The 17,336-nt window shown below is 34.8% G+C and overlaps 1 protein-coding gene across 1 annotated transcript in view; it reads right to left on the bottom strand.

The window, feature by feature from the left end:
• The window catches only part of ash1 (histone-lysine N-methyltransferase ash1), a 178,227-nt gene that overhangs the window by 159,237 nt on the left and 1,654 nt on the right, over positions 1 to 17,336 (bottom strand). The window contains exons 2-4 of the mRNA XM_085945867.1: positions 15,889 to 16,002; positions 14,512 to 14,582; positions 11,465 to 12,337 (exon numbers count right to left, since the gene is read on the bottom strand). Coding sequence (XP_085801993.1) covers positions 11,465 to 12,337; positions 14,512 to 14,580 — 942 coding nt within the window. The 5' untranslated portion in view covers positions 14,581 to 14,582; positions 15,889 to 16,002. The remainder of the gene's footprint in view (positions 1 to 11,464; positions 12,338 to 14,511; positions 14,583 to 15,888; positions 16,003 to 17,336) is intronic.

Below are 17,336 nucleotides of genomic sequence, written 5' to 3' on the forward strand. Positions count from 1 at the left end.
AAGCAATTATGATAATTATCGTAAAATTTAACGAGTTGTCGCGCGACTTGTTGCCGGTGTGGCCGCACTTTAAGGCACGCGTGCCACTGGTGGCACGCGAGATGATTTTGCATGGCACGCGAATGTTTCATCTTGAAAAGAAAAGAAATTACTAATTTATATTATATTATACTCATTAAAAAAAATATATAAAAAGGTTTTACAATACTTATTTGAATACTTACTTATATATAATATTTTTAAAAAAATTGACGACAGCCATGCGTATTTTCTTCGGTTTTTCATATTATGTTTACCAAGCGATGCGCAAATGGACACGACGAAATTCATGCGTAAATGACAAATCGCATTGTATAAAAAATAGCAGGCAAATCCTTTTCAGGATAATTATTACATTTAATGTATATACTTACACAATTTCATAGGTCGGTCCTTAGGATCGGGCAATTAAAAATAAAAATATTCAATCAACAAAGATTATGCAATTAATTATCGGCAGTCATTCAAATACAATAACTGCTTGTTATTTTGACTCAAACATAACCCCTAAATATGGAAAACCGTTCAGTGATGGAGAATATAATATGAAAGAAGAGTGGTTCAAATGCTTCCACGATCTCTTTGAGAATTTTGAAAACAAGACAAAAATATTCAAAGAATAAAAGATATGTCTTCGGCTAGAAATACGGTGAAAGATAGAATATCAAGAATTCAATTAATGTAATTTTAAAACTTTTTTTATGGAATTCTTAAAAACTGTTTCTTGAGAAAACTTTTCAAAACTTTTTTTCCCACGAAAAACTGCTTGGCACGTCGGACAGTCGAAAAATATTATTAGGGAAATTTTGGCACGCGTTCGTAAAAAGGTTCGCCATCCCTGATTTATTCAATAGTGACAGACAGATAGGTACCAAATATTTTAGATTAAAAAACATTACTCCTCTGTCGACAGTATATTATTTTAAATATTTAAAAGATTCTTTGGCATCATGTAATAAAAAATAGTGTTAAGTAAATACGTTTTGTGCATTTGCCTCTTTCAACACAAGCAGTCTCTTCGGAGCCAGCAGTTGGAGATCAACGTGGCTACTTGCACTCTCGATGCAGCGGCCTGAACTTGAAATAGAGACACACGCATTGCCGCGGAACCGGTATTTTAATAGTCCCAATCAACACCGAAGTTGTATAATAAAAGCTTAAGAACACAACGAAGTGTAACCGATGTGCCATTTAAAAGTGGGGAATTGAATCTGCAAATGTATACTTAAATAATTACAAGATAAAAAGAACTTTTTATATACAACGTTTTTAAATTTTCTGTTGAATCGTATAAACTTGACTTGACTAGCTAAACTCATTCGACGCGGATGACACGGCTGCCGTGTCCCCGTTAAGCGGCCGATCGATCCAATTAACATGTTATTTAAATACGGTAATTAAAAAGTAATTAAAAGTTACGCAGCGATTGTGTTAAACGATCAAAAAAATTGTACTTGATAGAAATAATACTGAAATGTCATATTGATTTCCATAGTAACGCACGTATATGTCAATATTAATAATTTAGTTGCTAGGACCCACTTAGCAACTAATAATAGTTTTACTTTTTACGGATTTCTTCCGAAATAACTTTTCATACAAAACAGAATTAACTAAAAATGAATTCAATTCTACTTAAAGATAGCTAAAAGTATTTGAATGCATTGGCATCGTGTTCCGATATATTCTAAAAGTTTCAAATGTCTAGCTAGTCGGGAAGTTAGTTAAAAATCGATTGCAATATTTGTACCGGACAAATAAGAATACGAGCTAAGAAAAACGTTGTAAAATAAGTAGGTACCTACTTCGTTTACACATAAATACATAATATATCTCGCGGTTGACATATTAAATTTTGAAAGCACGATTAATGTGGATTTATTTTTCTTAAAGCTCATAAAACAATGTGTATGTGTTGGAGTGTCTAGTTTATAAACATGTATAATTAATTTTACCTGTTGCTAAATGAGGAGAATTAAGTAGAACCACTTTGGACATCTAGCGACATAATACGAAGCATTTTTCTGGTAACTTACATTGTATGTGGATGCTTAAATCATGTTCGATTAAATCAATCAGTACGCGTCTAAAAGCTTTTATTTCAAAAAAAATAAATATGTGAAATTTAAAAAAAAATGTTATAAAATGTGCTTTCGTTAAAAGCTTTCTTCTTATTAGTAATTACATTTTATTTATGGCTATTTTTATCATTAAAGTGTAGTTTAACAAATTATTTTGAATTCATAATTTTAATGGTTAAAGTAATAAAATCATTTGATACGAAAGCCCATACATATCTTTTTATTCCGCCAGTGACAATTTTTTTTTATTTTTTTTATTATTTCATCTGAGTAGAGTGGTCTCGTGGAGTGTTATTATGATCAAAGCGCGCAAATTTTGGCGATGTAGAGTACATCCAAACTACTTTCAATTCGATACCAATGTTTGCAAGTGTGCAAATGTATTTTAGACTGGACTAGGCCTTGTATGCATGCCTTGAGTCCTTTTTATTTATATCGAGTCGAGCTACGATATATTATGGGTATTATCATTACCTACATAGTAGATTTAGATTTAAATCTGTTATCTTACATATAGCTAGTGAGCTTTACAAAATTACAAATTCAAGGTCCACAAGATGAAATGGGGAAAACTGGCAATTCGCTGTATTACCATACTGTTTTCTGAAAAAAGACATTGTCGCTGTAAATTATGCCGAGGCAATTTTACATTAATTTTAAGTAAATGTCTGTTTGTGTAAGTACCTCCTCATAAGTAGTTATTTCATGAACCCAAAGAACACAGCTTCGGAAGAGCACACGATTTCAATAATAATAATATTATGAAACCAGTTTACAATATAATATGAAATCTTTAATTTGTCGCGGAGGTACGCGGCGAAACTGGTGTCAGAGGGAGAGGGATACATCGCGGCGTGCGAGAGGGACGGCTCGAGACGAGACAAGACTCTCAGGTGGGCGATAGACAGGGAGAGAAGCGTAAATATTTTTCAGTGGTGAAAAACCAGCCGAACTTTTGATAAAATGGTAATATTAAAATTTCAAATTTTGCATTTCTCAGACGGTGACCATATTTTGTTGGTGGTTAAAATTTTCCCAATTTTCCTTCGAGATCGATAGTTTAAACGTTTTGTATTATACTGTCGAACAAGAACTTTTTGCTCACGTGTTAAAACTGTAAACTAACAATCCCCTCCAGTGCAGCTAATCACACTTCCGTTTAAATGAGGAACGACCCCAAATTCATCATCTCAATTTACGCTCCCGTGGTGTACGGATCTGTCAATTTACGTAATTTGAAGCTTTTTATAATAAAAATATGTCTATAACGATCAGGAGTGATGTTAAAATTATCATTAGTAAACTTTGGTTTATTGGGAAGAAGAAAGGGAATAGCATCTAAAAGGAGAGCCGGTACAATATTTTTTGCGTTGCCGCCATGACAGGTACGTCACTAGAAGATTACAGCGACCTGTTTTCGCCGATTTCTTGTTGTCGGACAATAGTGAAACTATTTTAGCCACGGGTTCGTTCAATGGAAATCGAAACGTTACGAAAATTTTAACCAAACTGCTTAACTACAATAAGAAGAGTTGCGCTCTTTCTGTCACACTTGCAGTATGTATCATGTCAGTCGAGCTAGTGGCTAACGTCCAATGTCTCGAGTTGTTTGTTACAGTTCAAATGCGGTTGTTTGAAAAAATGCGTGATCGGATTCGAAAATTTCACCATCACCGTAGGTGTTCTACACACATATTATCCCAGATTTTCTGTTCTAGCGGATTTTTTCCAAATACAAAACAGAATTCCGATAGGCTATATCGAATACAGTAAATTTTGACATAGGATTTTGAATGTGTGAGTGTCCTACGAAAATGAATCACGCATTGCAGACGTGCAATAGTGTGTGTGTAATACACCAATATTAAATGAGCGTCAATGCATAAACCGAGAGCAGTTGTCAGTATTCGACGTATGACGTATTCTTGACACGTGTTTAAATTTATCCCGCATTCTTCCTTACTCGAGATCGGTTGCCTGCTTCTCATTACCCGTTAGGTATTTCAGTTCCCATTATTTCTGAGTTCCCTGGCTATATATACGCCAGATGCCTATTAAAAATGCTGATCTGGCAAGAACAACGCAGGCAACAAGGGTCATGCTTAAAGGAAAGCTCAGGATTAAAACGTCTTTACGTGGAAGACAAGTGCAGTCAGCAATGGACTTCAATGGTATTAAATAAGTACATCGCATTGATTGCCCTATCTGCGAAACGCTTAAATTGCTTTACACTACATTTTATTCGCATACCATGGAGAAAGTCAAAGTAAATAAAGACGTTAATCGTTTGTGTTTGATCACTACCCTCGTCCCATCGGCTCCCCACAGCTGGATCGATTCAATTCCACTGGCTCAAGTAAAAAGAGATGCCAATCGCAATATTCGCGTCGCAGGGCCGCGGAATGGGGGGGGGGGATAAAACAGGTAGCGGTGGGAGTGGTAATTGCCCGCACGCTGGACTGACTGCGAAACCAAACACAAGACAATCGTTTTGACGGCGAATATGCGAAGAAATCGAGGAACCAATTATTATAACAACTATTTAAAATATTGTAATTCCATTAGCATAAGTAGACTACACTATGTCCTGATTTGGGATTCGGGATTTTCCCGGTTTTGACGATGGTTTATTATGTTAGGTATTTATAGTAGGTACTTATTTTCTGATCCACACGCAAGGAAACTTGCCTTTTATAGATGACGTCACATCATATCACAATATGAATTGTGTGCATTTTTGTTATTGTTATGTCAGTCACCGTTCAAACAAGCCGTTCTTTTAAAACTGTCATAACAGCAACAAATGCCAATGAATAGTCAAAATCAAATATGCACCTATTTTTTTTATTCAATAAAAATACATAATTACGGTAAGCCCAAGCATAAAACTAGACAACAATAGTATTTTCTCCAAATAAACACTCCTAGACGATGAAATTATTGGGTCTATAAAAGTAACAAACAATAAACATATAATAAACAATAAACACGAATTTAATTTACGAATAATAGGTTTGTTTTACGCACATGGCGTCTCGGCTAAATCGCGGTGGGCGTCCTATGTTACTTTTTTGGCTCGCGGCAAACAAACACTTCATCGTATACGGTAGCAACCAGAGATAATAAAGATAAACGATCAAAGTATATTATACAAAATATTTATTGCAGGAAAAAAAATACTGTGCGCCCCTGCGCTTCTTAACTACCACTGTAAATTGTTGAATGTACCAGCAACTTATATTATATAAGAATTATTGTGATAATTCTAAGATATCAGATTTATAGACAATCTTTTGAGAAAAAGCATATAAGTAAGCTTGTGTGGAAATAAATAAGAAAAAATAATTATTACGCGTTTTCTACCTAGTACGAGACCACAGTGCAATTAATATAAGTCCCAATTGAAAAGTTTAATGCATGTATAGAAAGAAAATCAGAAATGTGTTTTTACATGAAGCTTTTCCTCGCCTATATATTAGAACAGCGGTTCTTAACCGGTGCACCGCTGGCTTGTTGCAAGTGCACCGCGAAATAAATGATAAAAGCAGAAAAATCTGCAAAATTATAAAAGCCGAAGATGATCCAATGTGATTTTGATTTTGCCGAAATGGAATTTATTAGAAGAAAAGATTTCATATTACTTTCCTTCATTAAATATAAATGACTGGATACGAAATCCATTCGCTACGATTGATACATCGAGTTGTGAATTTTCGTAGCAAGAAGAAGAAGAATTGGTCACCTTGTCAACGGATCGTACTTAAAAATTTAATTTCTGAAATAACTATGGAGGAATTTTGGATTTCTGTCCAGCTCTCTACATACGGGCACTGAAAATCTTGTTACAGTTTTCAACATCATATTTGCGTGAGCTCGGTTTATCAACAATAACTAATATAAAAAATTAAAAAACGAAAAATACTTACGATTTTAGACGAAGAATTTAAGGGTAGCTATAATAATAATGTTCAACCTAATATTTCTGAACTCTTTAAAATCCGACAAGCTCAGGTATCACGTTAATTGATTTTCACATCAAATAAATTCCATTTTGTCAAGGGTAATTTCAGTTTGGTACAGTTTTTCCCTATAATATGTTATGTAGGTAGGTATATATATTTTCTTTAATATTTTTTTTTCTTAGACTGTTATGTAATCTGTTTAATTTGGAATACAAGTTATGTCTGCATATTTTTCTTTGTTTTCTGACCGTTCGCTTGTGGTGCACCGCAATTTTTTCCTATGCTCAAAAGTGCACCGTGACTTCGAAAAGGTTAAGAACCACTGTACTAGAACAATGATTCCCAACCATAGTTCCGCGAGAATTTGATAATTTTTGAGTGGGTTTGTAAAATTAATTCGACCATTCTATTAAATGTGAATATTGCAAATCAGAACTCATTTATTTATTCTGTAATGTGTCAAATTGGTTATTAAGATTTTTAATCGACACCACTGCCACCAGTGAGTCAGTGAGTGAGCAGTTAAGTAGTAGAAGAAAGTGTCATAATCATTAACAATAATAAAAACAAAACTATCCAAGATTCTGTAGTCTTTTACAATAAACGATTTTAAAGGATTAGAAAAAGATATTCCATGCCTGATTGAGAGAATTTCGTACTTTCTAAGGCATGGGGGGGGGGCAAACTGCGGCCCGCCGGGTATTTTTATGCGGCCCGCCATCACTAATTGTACTTCTGATTACGAATAACTTTTTTATAATTTTTTAAAAAATATTGACAATAGATTAAAATTTTAAGAATTTGTTGTTTTGTAAATGTATTATCTCAGTACGTCTTCCTTGCGTCTCGTCTCACACTATGTAACCAATATTTTCTACGTTGAACATCGATTTCAATAGATATTGATAGTGTGCCGACAGAGCTACAACTTGAGATTATTGATCTGCAGTGTGACACTGTTTTAAGAGAATTGCATCGTCGTGAAGAAATCTCCAAATTTTGCAACGCCCTTAAATCAGACAAATTCGACCAACTTAAATATTATGCAAGAAAAATGTTCGTTATTTTTGGATCAACCTATATTTATGTGAGCAAACATTTTCGATCATGAACCTCAATAAAAATTCTTTACAATCAAATATCTCCGATGCCCATTTACAAGCAGTTTTGAGAATATCAACTACAAAATTAACACCTGAATTTAAAAAAATGTTCAAAAATGTACAACAGTTTCATTTTTCTCATTATTTTTTTTTGTAATGTTTATTTTTCGTGATAATAAATAGTGTAGGTATATCTAAAAATGGTATTTTACTTGCGGCCAGCCGCTCATTTTGAATTCTTGAATTTGGCCCTCTATCCAAAAAGTTTGCCCCCCCCTGTTCTAAGGGTTACGTGTGAATTGTACGTATTATAAAGTTCACCGAAAAGAGATGGCCGTGAAACATTGCGATCAAAAAAGTGGAAAAAGTACTAAAAAATATATTAAATTAAATCAATAATACAATGCATTTTCAACCATTTAGGTAATATACCAGTCAGGATATCACAACAAATTGTATCACATGGGCATATATATACCTACAATGTTATATTTTTTAAAGTAAAATAGAGCCTTTTAGACTTTTTTTAATGGGGAACGATTTTTTAGTGTGTTTATCTCACTTAACTGGTCGACCCGTAACGGCGGACCCCCCAGGCTGGAGCCCTGTCAGCACCCCCTTGTGGGGGCCATGACTGCGATACAGCCAACTGCATATTATGTACAAATTTCCTCTAGTTGGCAAAACTGGTATATAATAATATCATCATAAAACAGTGTTACCGGCCGTACTATAATAATTATAATATTAATTTGTACTATAATTTTGGTCCGCGTCCTATGTACGATATAAAACAGGTATAGTACGCCCAAAATACTATAATTTTGAATATCGGTAATATATATGTAAAATGTACTCAAATTTCGAGATTTCCGTTCGATACATTATAATTTCGCAAGAAAGATTTGAAGAATTTGGAAAAAGAATTGAAAAACGTAAAAAAATTCCTTGACTTTGGTTTAAAATGAAATTTCTTCCGTAAGCACTTTTGGTCGGAAGAGGTACCTAAATAAAAAGGGGTCTCATAGTTTCTCAAAATCTGTTATTTTTTTCTGAGAAACAAAAAACCTATACATTTTCAACAGAATAGAAGACAACGCGTACTATATTTTTTTCCCCAAATACTATAATTTTGGAGGCTCTGTACTACAATTCCACCTTGAAAAGATGGCAACACTGATGAAGGTACCCATCGTATGGGAAAACTAAATTCCTCTATTATAGTCAGTTTCTTTTTAAATAAACACACTTTTTCTTCAAAGATTTCAGTTAATATTAAGGCGATACTTCAGTGAAACGGCAAATAATTTTCAACTATAGGCGCGACGAAATTTTGGACTCGCTGGCATTCGGAGAACGAACGTCGAAGTGTGAATACATCAATTTGTTTCGTGATGGCGACGGGGGTATTAATTCTTAAATCGTGTAAAGATGACTAAAAACGTTACCGATTTACTTGAAAAAGAAAACATGTCAATGAATATATTATTATTGTTACTAATAGAACAATAAACAGAACATTAAATGGACGCATGTTCGATTTATATGACAAATTCTATTTCGTTCGGCATGCATTTGCACCCGCGACCCGCAATCCGCGCATGGCCTAGCCACGATCTTTTTAGACCATGCCTCAACTGAGATATAGCCTTCAACGTATCAGTGCACTTATATTAAATTTAATATAAACAATTAAATAAATCGTCACTGTTCTGGCAGAAGACACTAATTCGAAAAAATGACATATTGAGTTAGTTATACCAAAATGTTCCTTATTTCAAACATTACCGTCTGGAAACCTTAATAAATAAACAGTCTTTATTTTAAAGTCATCCTTTTTACGATTACTAATAAACTCACATGATAGAGACCATTTCAAACATTTTAACAACTTCAAAGTCAAATTACTCAAAACTAGTATTCTCCAGTTAGTGTGTTCTGCCAGAACAGAGACGAAATACATCTGGATGTTATTTTTTCTGTTTTTAACAGATAATATTGGTAAAAATGTGAATTTTTGATTATAAATATTTATACATATTCCTGTATTAAGCAGCATTGCCAATTTAGTGTTTTACATGCCAGATCTAGCATTTTTCGACATGCATCTAGCTTATGGCGTTTTTATTAGCGTTTTTTGATGCCTTCAACGGCTTCAAATAGGCTGAAAATCAGATAGATATTTAGTTTATTTACAACACAATGAAACAATAGGAGGATTCTTAGCGTTATAGTAATATAATGGTATCAGATATTATAATTTAATGTGTGCTTAGGCATGTGACATCGCATTGACGATTATCGGGGATTCCACTCACTGGTATCACCTAATTATTACTTATTGTAGGTAGATTAATTAACTATTTGTTGTCTATGAAAATGTGGTGTGATTGTTACCCATATACTCATTTGTTCCAATTTTTGCATTTTTGTTTCGATAGGCAAAAAAGGGTATTTATTGTTTTTGTATTCCGTCTGGCATGTTTTTGTCAATGACAGATGGCAACACTGGTATTAAGCAGACACATAAGTACTTACCTAATAATAATAAAATACATTAAATAATATTTGTATTACAAATTACTTAATTACATACATACTCAGTTATAATAACTTCATCGATCATTGATTATTTACTTACTGAAAGAAAAACCTGTCAGAACTACCTTATAAATAAGTAATAATGCTTACTCAAATGCATAATTAATAAAATTAATGTGTTTGTTTTATATAATTTATAATTATAAATTCCAATAGATTATTTTCAAGTCACAGTAAAACTTTAGGTACCTATTCATACAGAACATAAAAGTTTGGATTGTTTGTAAATTCTCATAGTCCAATGTGTAAGGCAAACCTGGAGGGGACTTCAGGATCGATCCCTGTGAAGTCACACTACATCTACGCCATTTACTCAAAACCTGTGTTTCTGTGATTGTTTCAGTCCTACTACTACACAGTCATTAGCCCCAGTGATGATAACTATTATTTGTTTTAGTTGAATTAAGAATGCATTTTTGGTTGTGTTGGTTAGTTTTTTCAAATTCATTAAGCCCTGCCTAAACCAAATCATAATAGATAAACATATCCTCTATCTATAAAATATCTAAGGTATGATTTATGATTTTTTGGATATTTTACAGATAGACGAATATCCAGTACCTATGGCTATGACTCGATTTGCGCAGGGTTTAATTGAATTTTAAAAACTACCCAAAACACTATCTGCAATTTGTATTCTTAGTTGACTGACAAAGTTTAGTGTGCACTATTCATGTCGGATCTTAACGGCCTACCTCCACCCTTCGCCACTGCTATGAGTAGATGAAATAGGAAACGTATCATGCGGGGTGAATAAAAATATTATAATTTATTTAAAATATAAAATAGAAGACAATAATACTCATTCTCGTTATATAAAATAATTTATAATGAGAATATGTCATATAATATGTATTCGTATTTTTTTAACTTTCGATTATTATCCTTTCAACTTATAGAGGGTTTATAGCAGATCTATCAACAGCAGTGTTTCCCAACGTGGGGCATGTGCAAAATTTTTTTGCCCTGACCATCATAAAGTACCCCGCTTCAAAACCTTGGTCCATAGCGATTGCTTTTACACTTCTATTGTATTCTGTTCGGTATGTTACTTACAAGTTCTAATAACGTGCTGTGATATTTAAAATTTATAAACATATTTTTATGCATGAAAGTAGACTATAGCAAGACATGTTACATCTTTGACCATGATTTTGTAATCCCATAACATGTCATGTAAAATCAACTAACTAATCCAAATCGTATACAAATATTGCATCTGCTCGCTTCAGAATATTAGTGACTTTATCGAGAGTACTAATGAGCCACCGCTGTAAGTTGGTAACGAGGGAAAGCGGTTGGCATGTAATGAGGACACATTTCAATTGATCATTTCGTTGTGCGTACCTCCCTTATACCCCGGCGCCTTACGGTTCTCTCAATGTCTAACATGAATCTCAAATAATATCAAATCATATGCTCACAAATTCAATACTTTTATCTGATAAATGCAGAATAGAGTCGGGTTTGTTTCAGTCGGCTAATAGCAGGAATGCAGGAATGTAACTCCTCAGCCTGCATGAAGATATTTTGAATAAATGAATGGATGGCAGATGCTTTCCAGATAACGAGTGCAAATTTTTGGAAGTAATATAATATATATATTAATAATATTATTATTATCTGCTCTCAAAGCCGGGTCAGATTCATAGATTACATATAGCATTAATGGTCTTACCTTAGTTCTGGGGCGGCCTCTGGGTCGTTTGGCGGGACTCTTAGCGGCGGGCTTCGCTTTGTCGGGCACGGCCGGTGGATTCCCTGTCGCTGCTTTGACCTTCTTCTTGGGAGTCACCTTTTTCCGGGGGGTGACTACCGGTTTCCCCTGAGTCTTGGCACTTTTCACTTCATTATTATTACTATTGGCACTCGAATAACTGGCAGCATCTGCGCTGTTCACTTTGACGGGGGTAGTCTGGTCCACGCTTTGGGGGGCGTCATCCCCGTCCTCTTCCTCGTCGGAGGAGTCTTCCTTCTTGGAGTAGACGGTGGCTGTCAGCTTAGGACCGGCCCTGGAAGCGGGGACGGAGCTGCCCTTGCGTTTTGGGCTGCGTTTACTTTTTTGCTGCTTTTTAGCATCGCCTTCCGAGTCGCTGGACGATCGGGAACGCGAGCGGTCGCTGTAGGAATGACCGCCGCTCGAACTGCTTTCCGAAAGTGGAGATTTCTTCTTAGTCTTGACTTTCGAGCGGGATTCCCTTTGATTCTTGACATGATTCTTGATAGGTTTTTCAACTTCTTCAATGGGTTTCTCGAAGTTTCCCTTTTTGGCGGCCGCCGTAGGAACGGGAGTCTTCTTTTTGGGGGAAGGCCTTCTGGAGTTGTTGGCGGGCGAGTCGGGTGGAGCGGGCGGAATGGCGGCGATCTTCAAGCGCAGTCCGGTCTCGGAAGAGGTGACACTGAACTGCTGCTGAAGCCTGGGTTTGGCACCGCCCTCTCGGGACTCGGCCGCCCCCTTCCGCTTGCCGCCGCCGCTGCCCTCGGACGCATGGCCACTCTGGCTCGAATCCGAATCACTGTCGCTCGACGAATACGAACAGCTGTCCGAGTTCTGGAAGAAACAAATCATAGTTAAGTACAAAAAATTATAATTAATTATGAAAATAGCAAATACGTGATGAAAACTGTCAAATTTTTAAGCAGAAATAATATTGTCATAGCAGTTTTAGCCATTAAATATTAAATAAAACCAATACTTCGAAGATCAGACTTTTAATACACCATTAACTTTTCAAAGAGTGTTTTTCAAAACTATGGTTCTGCTGATGACTTTTGACTGAACCGAAATTCATCACCCATAAACATAAAACTTCCTTATCAGTTTCATGCCAACCTTCCTCCAAACGATTCCCATGTTATTCCACTAACATACCTTTAACAACCATATATTTTTCAATCCAAATCCCAATCCATTGTTTTGTTTGTTTTTTTACCATACATTGTCTCTACACTACAATTCTTTCCATGTAATAAATTTCATTTTCTTCTATTAATAATGACGCTATAATATTTTAAATATAAGCAATCATATTGAATTCTACCATCGCCTTACTAGATTATAGACTAAGGGCCAGATGCATAATAATAGTTATATAAATACAGATGGCGCAACAGGCGGCCAAATTGAAACAAAAGCGACAGCCACTATCAAAAAATGATATTTTTTAAACAAAAATCAAGTAGGTATATATTATAGTTTATAATTTATATACATGTTTCTGACAATGCAAAATATCACCAATTATCCAGCACCAGTATTAAAATATTAAATTATTCAAATGATTGAAAACAGATTAACATCTATTGTACCTTGCGTCAATTGATATAATGTTGCAATTCAGAAAGTTATATCCAAATACCAGATACACTACCTGTCTTAAAGTGCGTACATTTATTTATTAAATTATCACTATTAAACCAATCATTTAATTTATACTTTCAGAAGTTTTCAAATTCAAAATTTCCATTTAAAAAATGACAACAAGTCTGATGACAGAAAGCGGATTTACTGGCACCAATAGTGTGTAAATTAAACTATCGCGATAATAACTGTTTACATACAAAAGTGCCGACTGTCTCGCCAATCTCATTCTTCAAGCGTAAGCGTTGTTATCATTGTATGGTACTATTTGACAGTTTGTAAAAATAGGTAAACGTCAAAATGGTCTGCGCGGTGTAGTTCGTATGTTTTCCGGCAGGTTCGCCACTATCGTTCTATTGCGCAGGCACAAGTTCCAACTATCACGTGAAAATTCAGAAGCCGCTAAACTTTTTTGATCCTAGCATGCAGTCTTTTAACATGCACGATACTACGTGTTTACACGTGCATTTTCTTGTTATGACCACAATAATACGTAATGTCAGCAGTAAATCCATGCACGTGTAAACAGGCTATTACCATAATTTATCACTATATAGATATTGTTTCTACAGCACATGTTTCTCTGATATGAACTTTTTTAATTTTGTGAACAGAAATTGACAATTGAGTTTGTGTAAGGTTGTAATTACAGTTTCAAGGGACCCTATGACAAAAACGATAAATACGGGATATATAAAAATTAAATTAAAAAAAAGACTCGTTTTCTCCTGGTTTTTTTTTCAACATTTTGAATTATTTTCAGTTTCTCAGCTAGAGTTCTAGTTTTCTAGGGGGGGATTTTAGTTGCGACTTATAAAAATTCATGATATGAGACGAGAGGCAAGCCTGAGCGTCGACCGGCCTGTCCGAACCTGACTGAACGGTCTGTAGTATGTATCATAAACAATTCTCCGAAAGCGAAATGAAAAATATTCAACAAAAACGGTCAATCGGGATAATATTTATGACGGGACCATAATATTTAGACGATAGAGGAAAACGATAAATCGGGGAACGGTTAATGCCGGATTATTTAACATTGTTCTTATGGGTGTTTGGCGGGACTTTCAAAAATGAACGATCCATGCGGGAAAACGATTTATGTGAGAACGGTAGATCGGGGTTCCACTGTATTGTCGAATTATCATGAATTACCACCGGGTAAAATGCTGACTCTCTTGAAAAAGGTTACCTCATTATTAATTTGATAAAATCTATGCATATGGATCATAATTATTTTGGTTCTTAGCACGTACAATAAAATTATGACTACTCTACCATTGTCAAATTTTTGTACCGATATATATATATACATATTAGACTAGTACTATTTGTATGCAATATATAGATTAAAATTTACATACCTCAGAGTCGGAGTCAGAATTGCTGTCTGACTCTCCACTGGAACTTTGGGTCTGTGGCTCGACACCCATTTCTGGAATGAACAAAAAAATGTTTTAAACATGCTTAAGTAAAACTAATATTAGCAATACACAGTTAAACATTAATTTACTACTATCCAGTTTGAATATTTTGACAGTCAAGTTTTTTAATTTTATGACTATTGAATAAACCCCATCTGTGATCGTGGGCAAGAATGCAATTATGTTTGCGTTGGGATTATATCGGGTCCAGTCGTGTCGAGTCAAATGTCAGTATGCAGGGTACCTTAGGAATAATTTATATTGTAATGGAAGTTGGATAAAACTTAACCACGGTCTCCGCATATACAGCTAGTTGAGTTCACTGACTTCTGTATGCAAATTTTAGTGCCTAATGCACTACACTTGGAAATGGTGTATAATGTTCATTACGCTACCGGCTACAGTATACACTCGCATAACGTAACATGAATTTGTTACAGATGGAGAGAAAAGCAAATAAGCAAATTAACATAACTCATAACAGTATAAACACAAAAAACGGAATGATTTGGTATGAAACAAACGAGGGTATGTGATATAATAGAATTTGCTAAAAACCTCAAAAAGAAATCTTGTAGGACAAATCTAGTCATCCAGTGGTAACAAGAGGTAGAAAAACTTCCCAAAGATAAGCCTAAGGCCACTGCATGAAAGAAAATTTAATAGTCAAGTTCTGCAGAAGTACATGGCAACGCAAAGGACCACGATGAATAGAATCTGCTTAGAAACCTACAGTGAATAGATCCGGGCTGACGATGATGTTGACAACAGTACTAATGTTTAATCTTTTTTAATTGGACTGTTGTAAAATGGAATTCTACCAAGTAAATACCATCTGGACCCATGAAGTTGATAAGGTGGTGGTCATGGCTCCCACAAGGGGGGAGCTGACAGGGCTCTAGCCTGGGGGCCCGGACTCAGGAAGGGCTCGGCGTGACGAGTCGCCCAGCTAAACATGGATCACAAATTTGCTCTAATAGTAAAAAAAGTCGCTCGCGGCGCTATTTTACTGCAATTTTAACTGTATATTAATGGATGTACATATTAAAAATACAGAAAATCGCTAAAAATACACATTAATTTGGAAAATGCTACTTCAGCGTGTCACACTGCCTTTACCCTTAGCGATAGGTAGGGGGGCCCACCAAACATCTTAGCCTGGGGGCTCGCTTCAGGATGTGGGGGCTATGGTGGTAGTCCATAAAGCCGTGGGTTTCGAGTTCAGTCCCGCGGCTGTGAAAAAGATGCATGACGTTTTTTCAATGTATGTTTGATCCAGGTCCTTTAATTCTTTCTAAATAAATGAATATTACTTACTTATAATAATTCAATCACTGACGACATCACTCGATATAAGTAATCATGATTTAAATGCAAGATAATGCAGCCACTAGTAATACACGAAGATCACTATAAACATCTCGTTTCAACCTGAAAATAATAAAAGCGAATAATTAAATAATTACAAGATAAAAAGAACTTTTTATATACAACGTTTTTAAATCTTCTGTTGAATCATATAAACTTGACTTGACTAGCTTAAACGATCAAAAAAATTTGTACTTGATAGAAATAATACTGAAATGTCATTTTGACATGTCATATTGCTTTCCATAGTAACGCACGTATATATTAATAATTTAGTTGCTAGGACCCCAGACCCCAAGCAACCAATAATGGTGTCGAAATAAATTTTCATACAAAACAGAATTAACTGAAAATGAATTCAATTCTACTTAAAGATGGCTAAAAGTATTAAAAAAATGCATTGGCATCATGTTCTGATATATTCTAAAAGTTTCAAATGTCTAGCTAGTTGGGAAGCTAGTTAAAAATCGATTGCAAGATTTGTACCGGACAAATTAGAATAAGAGCTAAGAAAAACGTTGTAAAATTGGTAAAACGTCTTTTGGAGAAGAGGTAAAGACCGTAACAAAAAAGTTCCCCATTTGCTGAATAATTGAGGAGCAAACATTCAAAAAGTGATTTGTCACACATTTTGAAAAATGCCGTTTATTGTCAATTCTGATAGTCCATATTTAAATCTATGAAAGGAAACCAGAATCAGTGTTCAAAGAACCTTTTATCCTATAAAAAAATATAATGCCTTGATTTTCATTCAAATAGTGTTTTGCCCACAAGTTTCATGCAAATCGTGTTTTGTCCAAATTTCAAATCAAAAAATGAACCACTTCCGCGAATTTTGGATTATACAAAATACCAGGTTTAAAATTCTTTCCTTAAACAGTTTTATAATAAAAAACCATTTTGAGTACAATATGTTTTTCTTGATTATCTCAGCTCAACATCTGTGTGACAAATCACGTTTTGAATGTTTACTCCTCAATTGTAATTTGGAAAATTGTTAATTTAGCCACCACGGTGGCGTTCACCCATCTCTGAATCTGCTGTCTTCTTAATGTGTTTGATCCAGAACAAGAACCTAATGGATTGGGCGAGTGGGTAAGAACCATTTCTAATAAAAAGAATATGTTAATATAGTCTTCTTTATTCTCACTTATGAATGCAATAAAAGCATAACTATACACACAGCATAAGACTCACATAACACGCGATGTTGACATGAGTCGAAAAATAAATAAGGAGGCATGTAGAATATGATAAAAAAGTTCATTGAGTCGTGCAGGTGTCAACGCGTGAGGTGACCTTATTGTTGTTCTAGTGATTTCAGCAGATTTTGCTGACAGATAATGTTCGTTTAAAGGTTTAAATATGCTACATTATGGGATCATCAGTCTGATAAC

Source organism: Rhyacophila brunnea, unplaced genomic scaffold, assembly GCF_057557595.1.
Source record: "Rhyacophila brunnea isolate RB1 unplaced genomic scaffold, BYU_Rbru_1.0 scaffold_19, whole genome shotgun sequence".
NCBI lineage: Eukaryota > Metazoa > Arthropoda > Insecta > Trichoptera > Rhyacophilidae > Rhyacophila > Rhyacophila brunnea.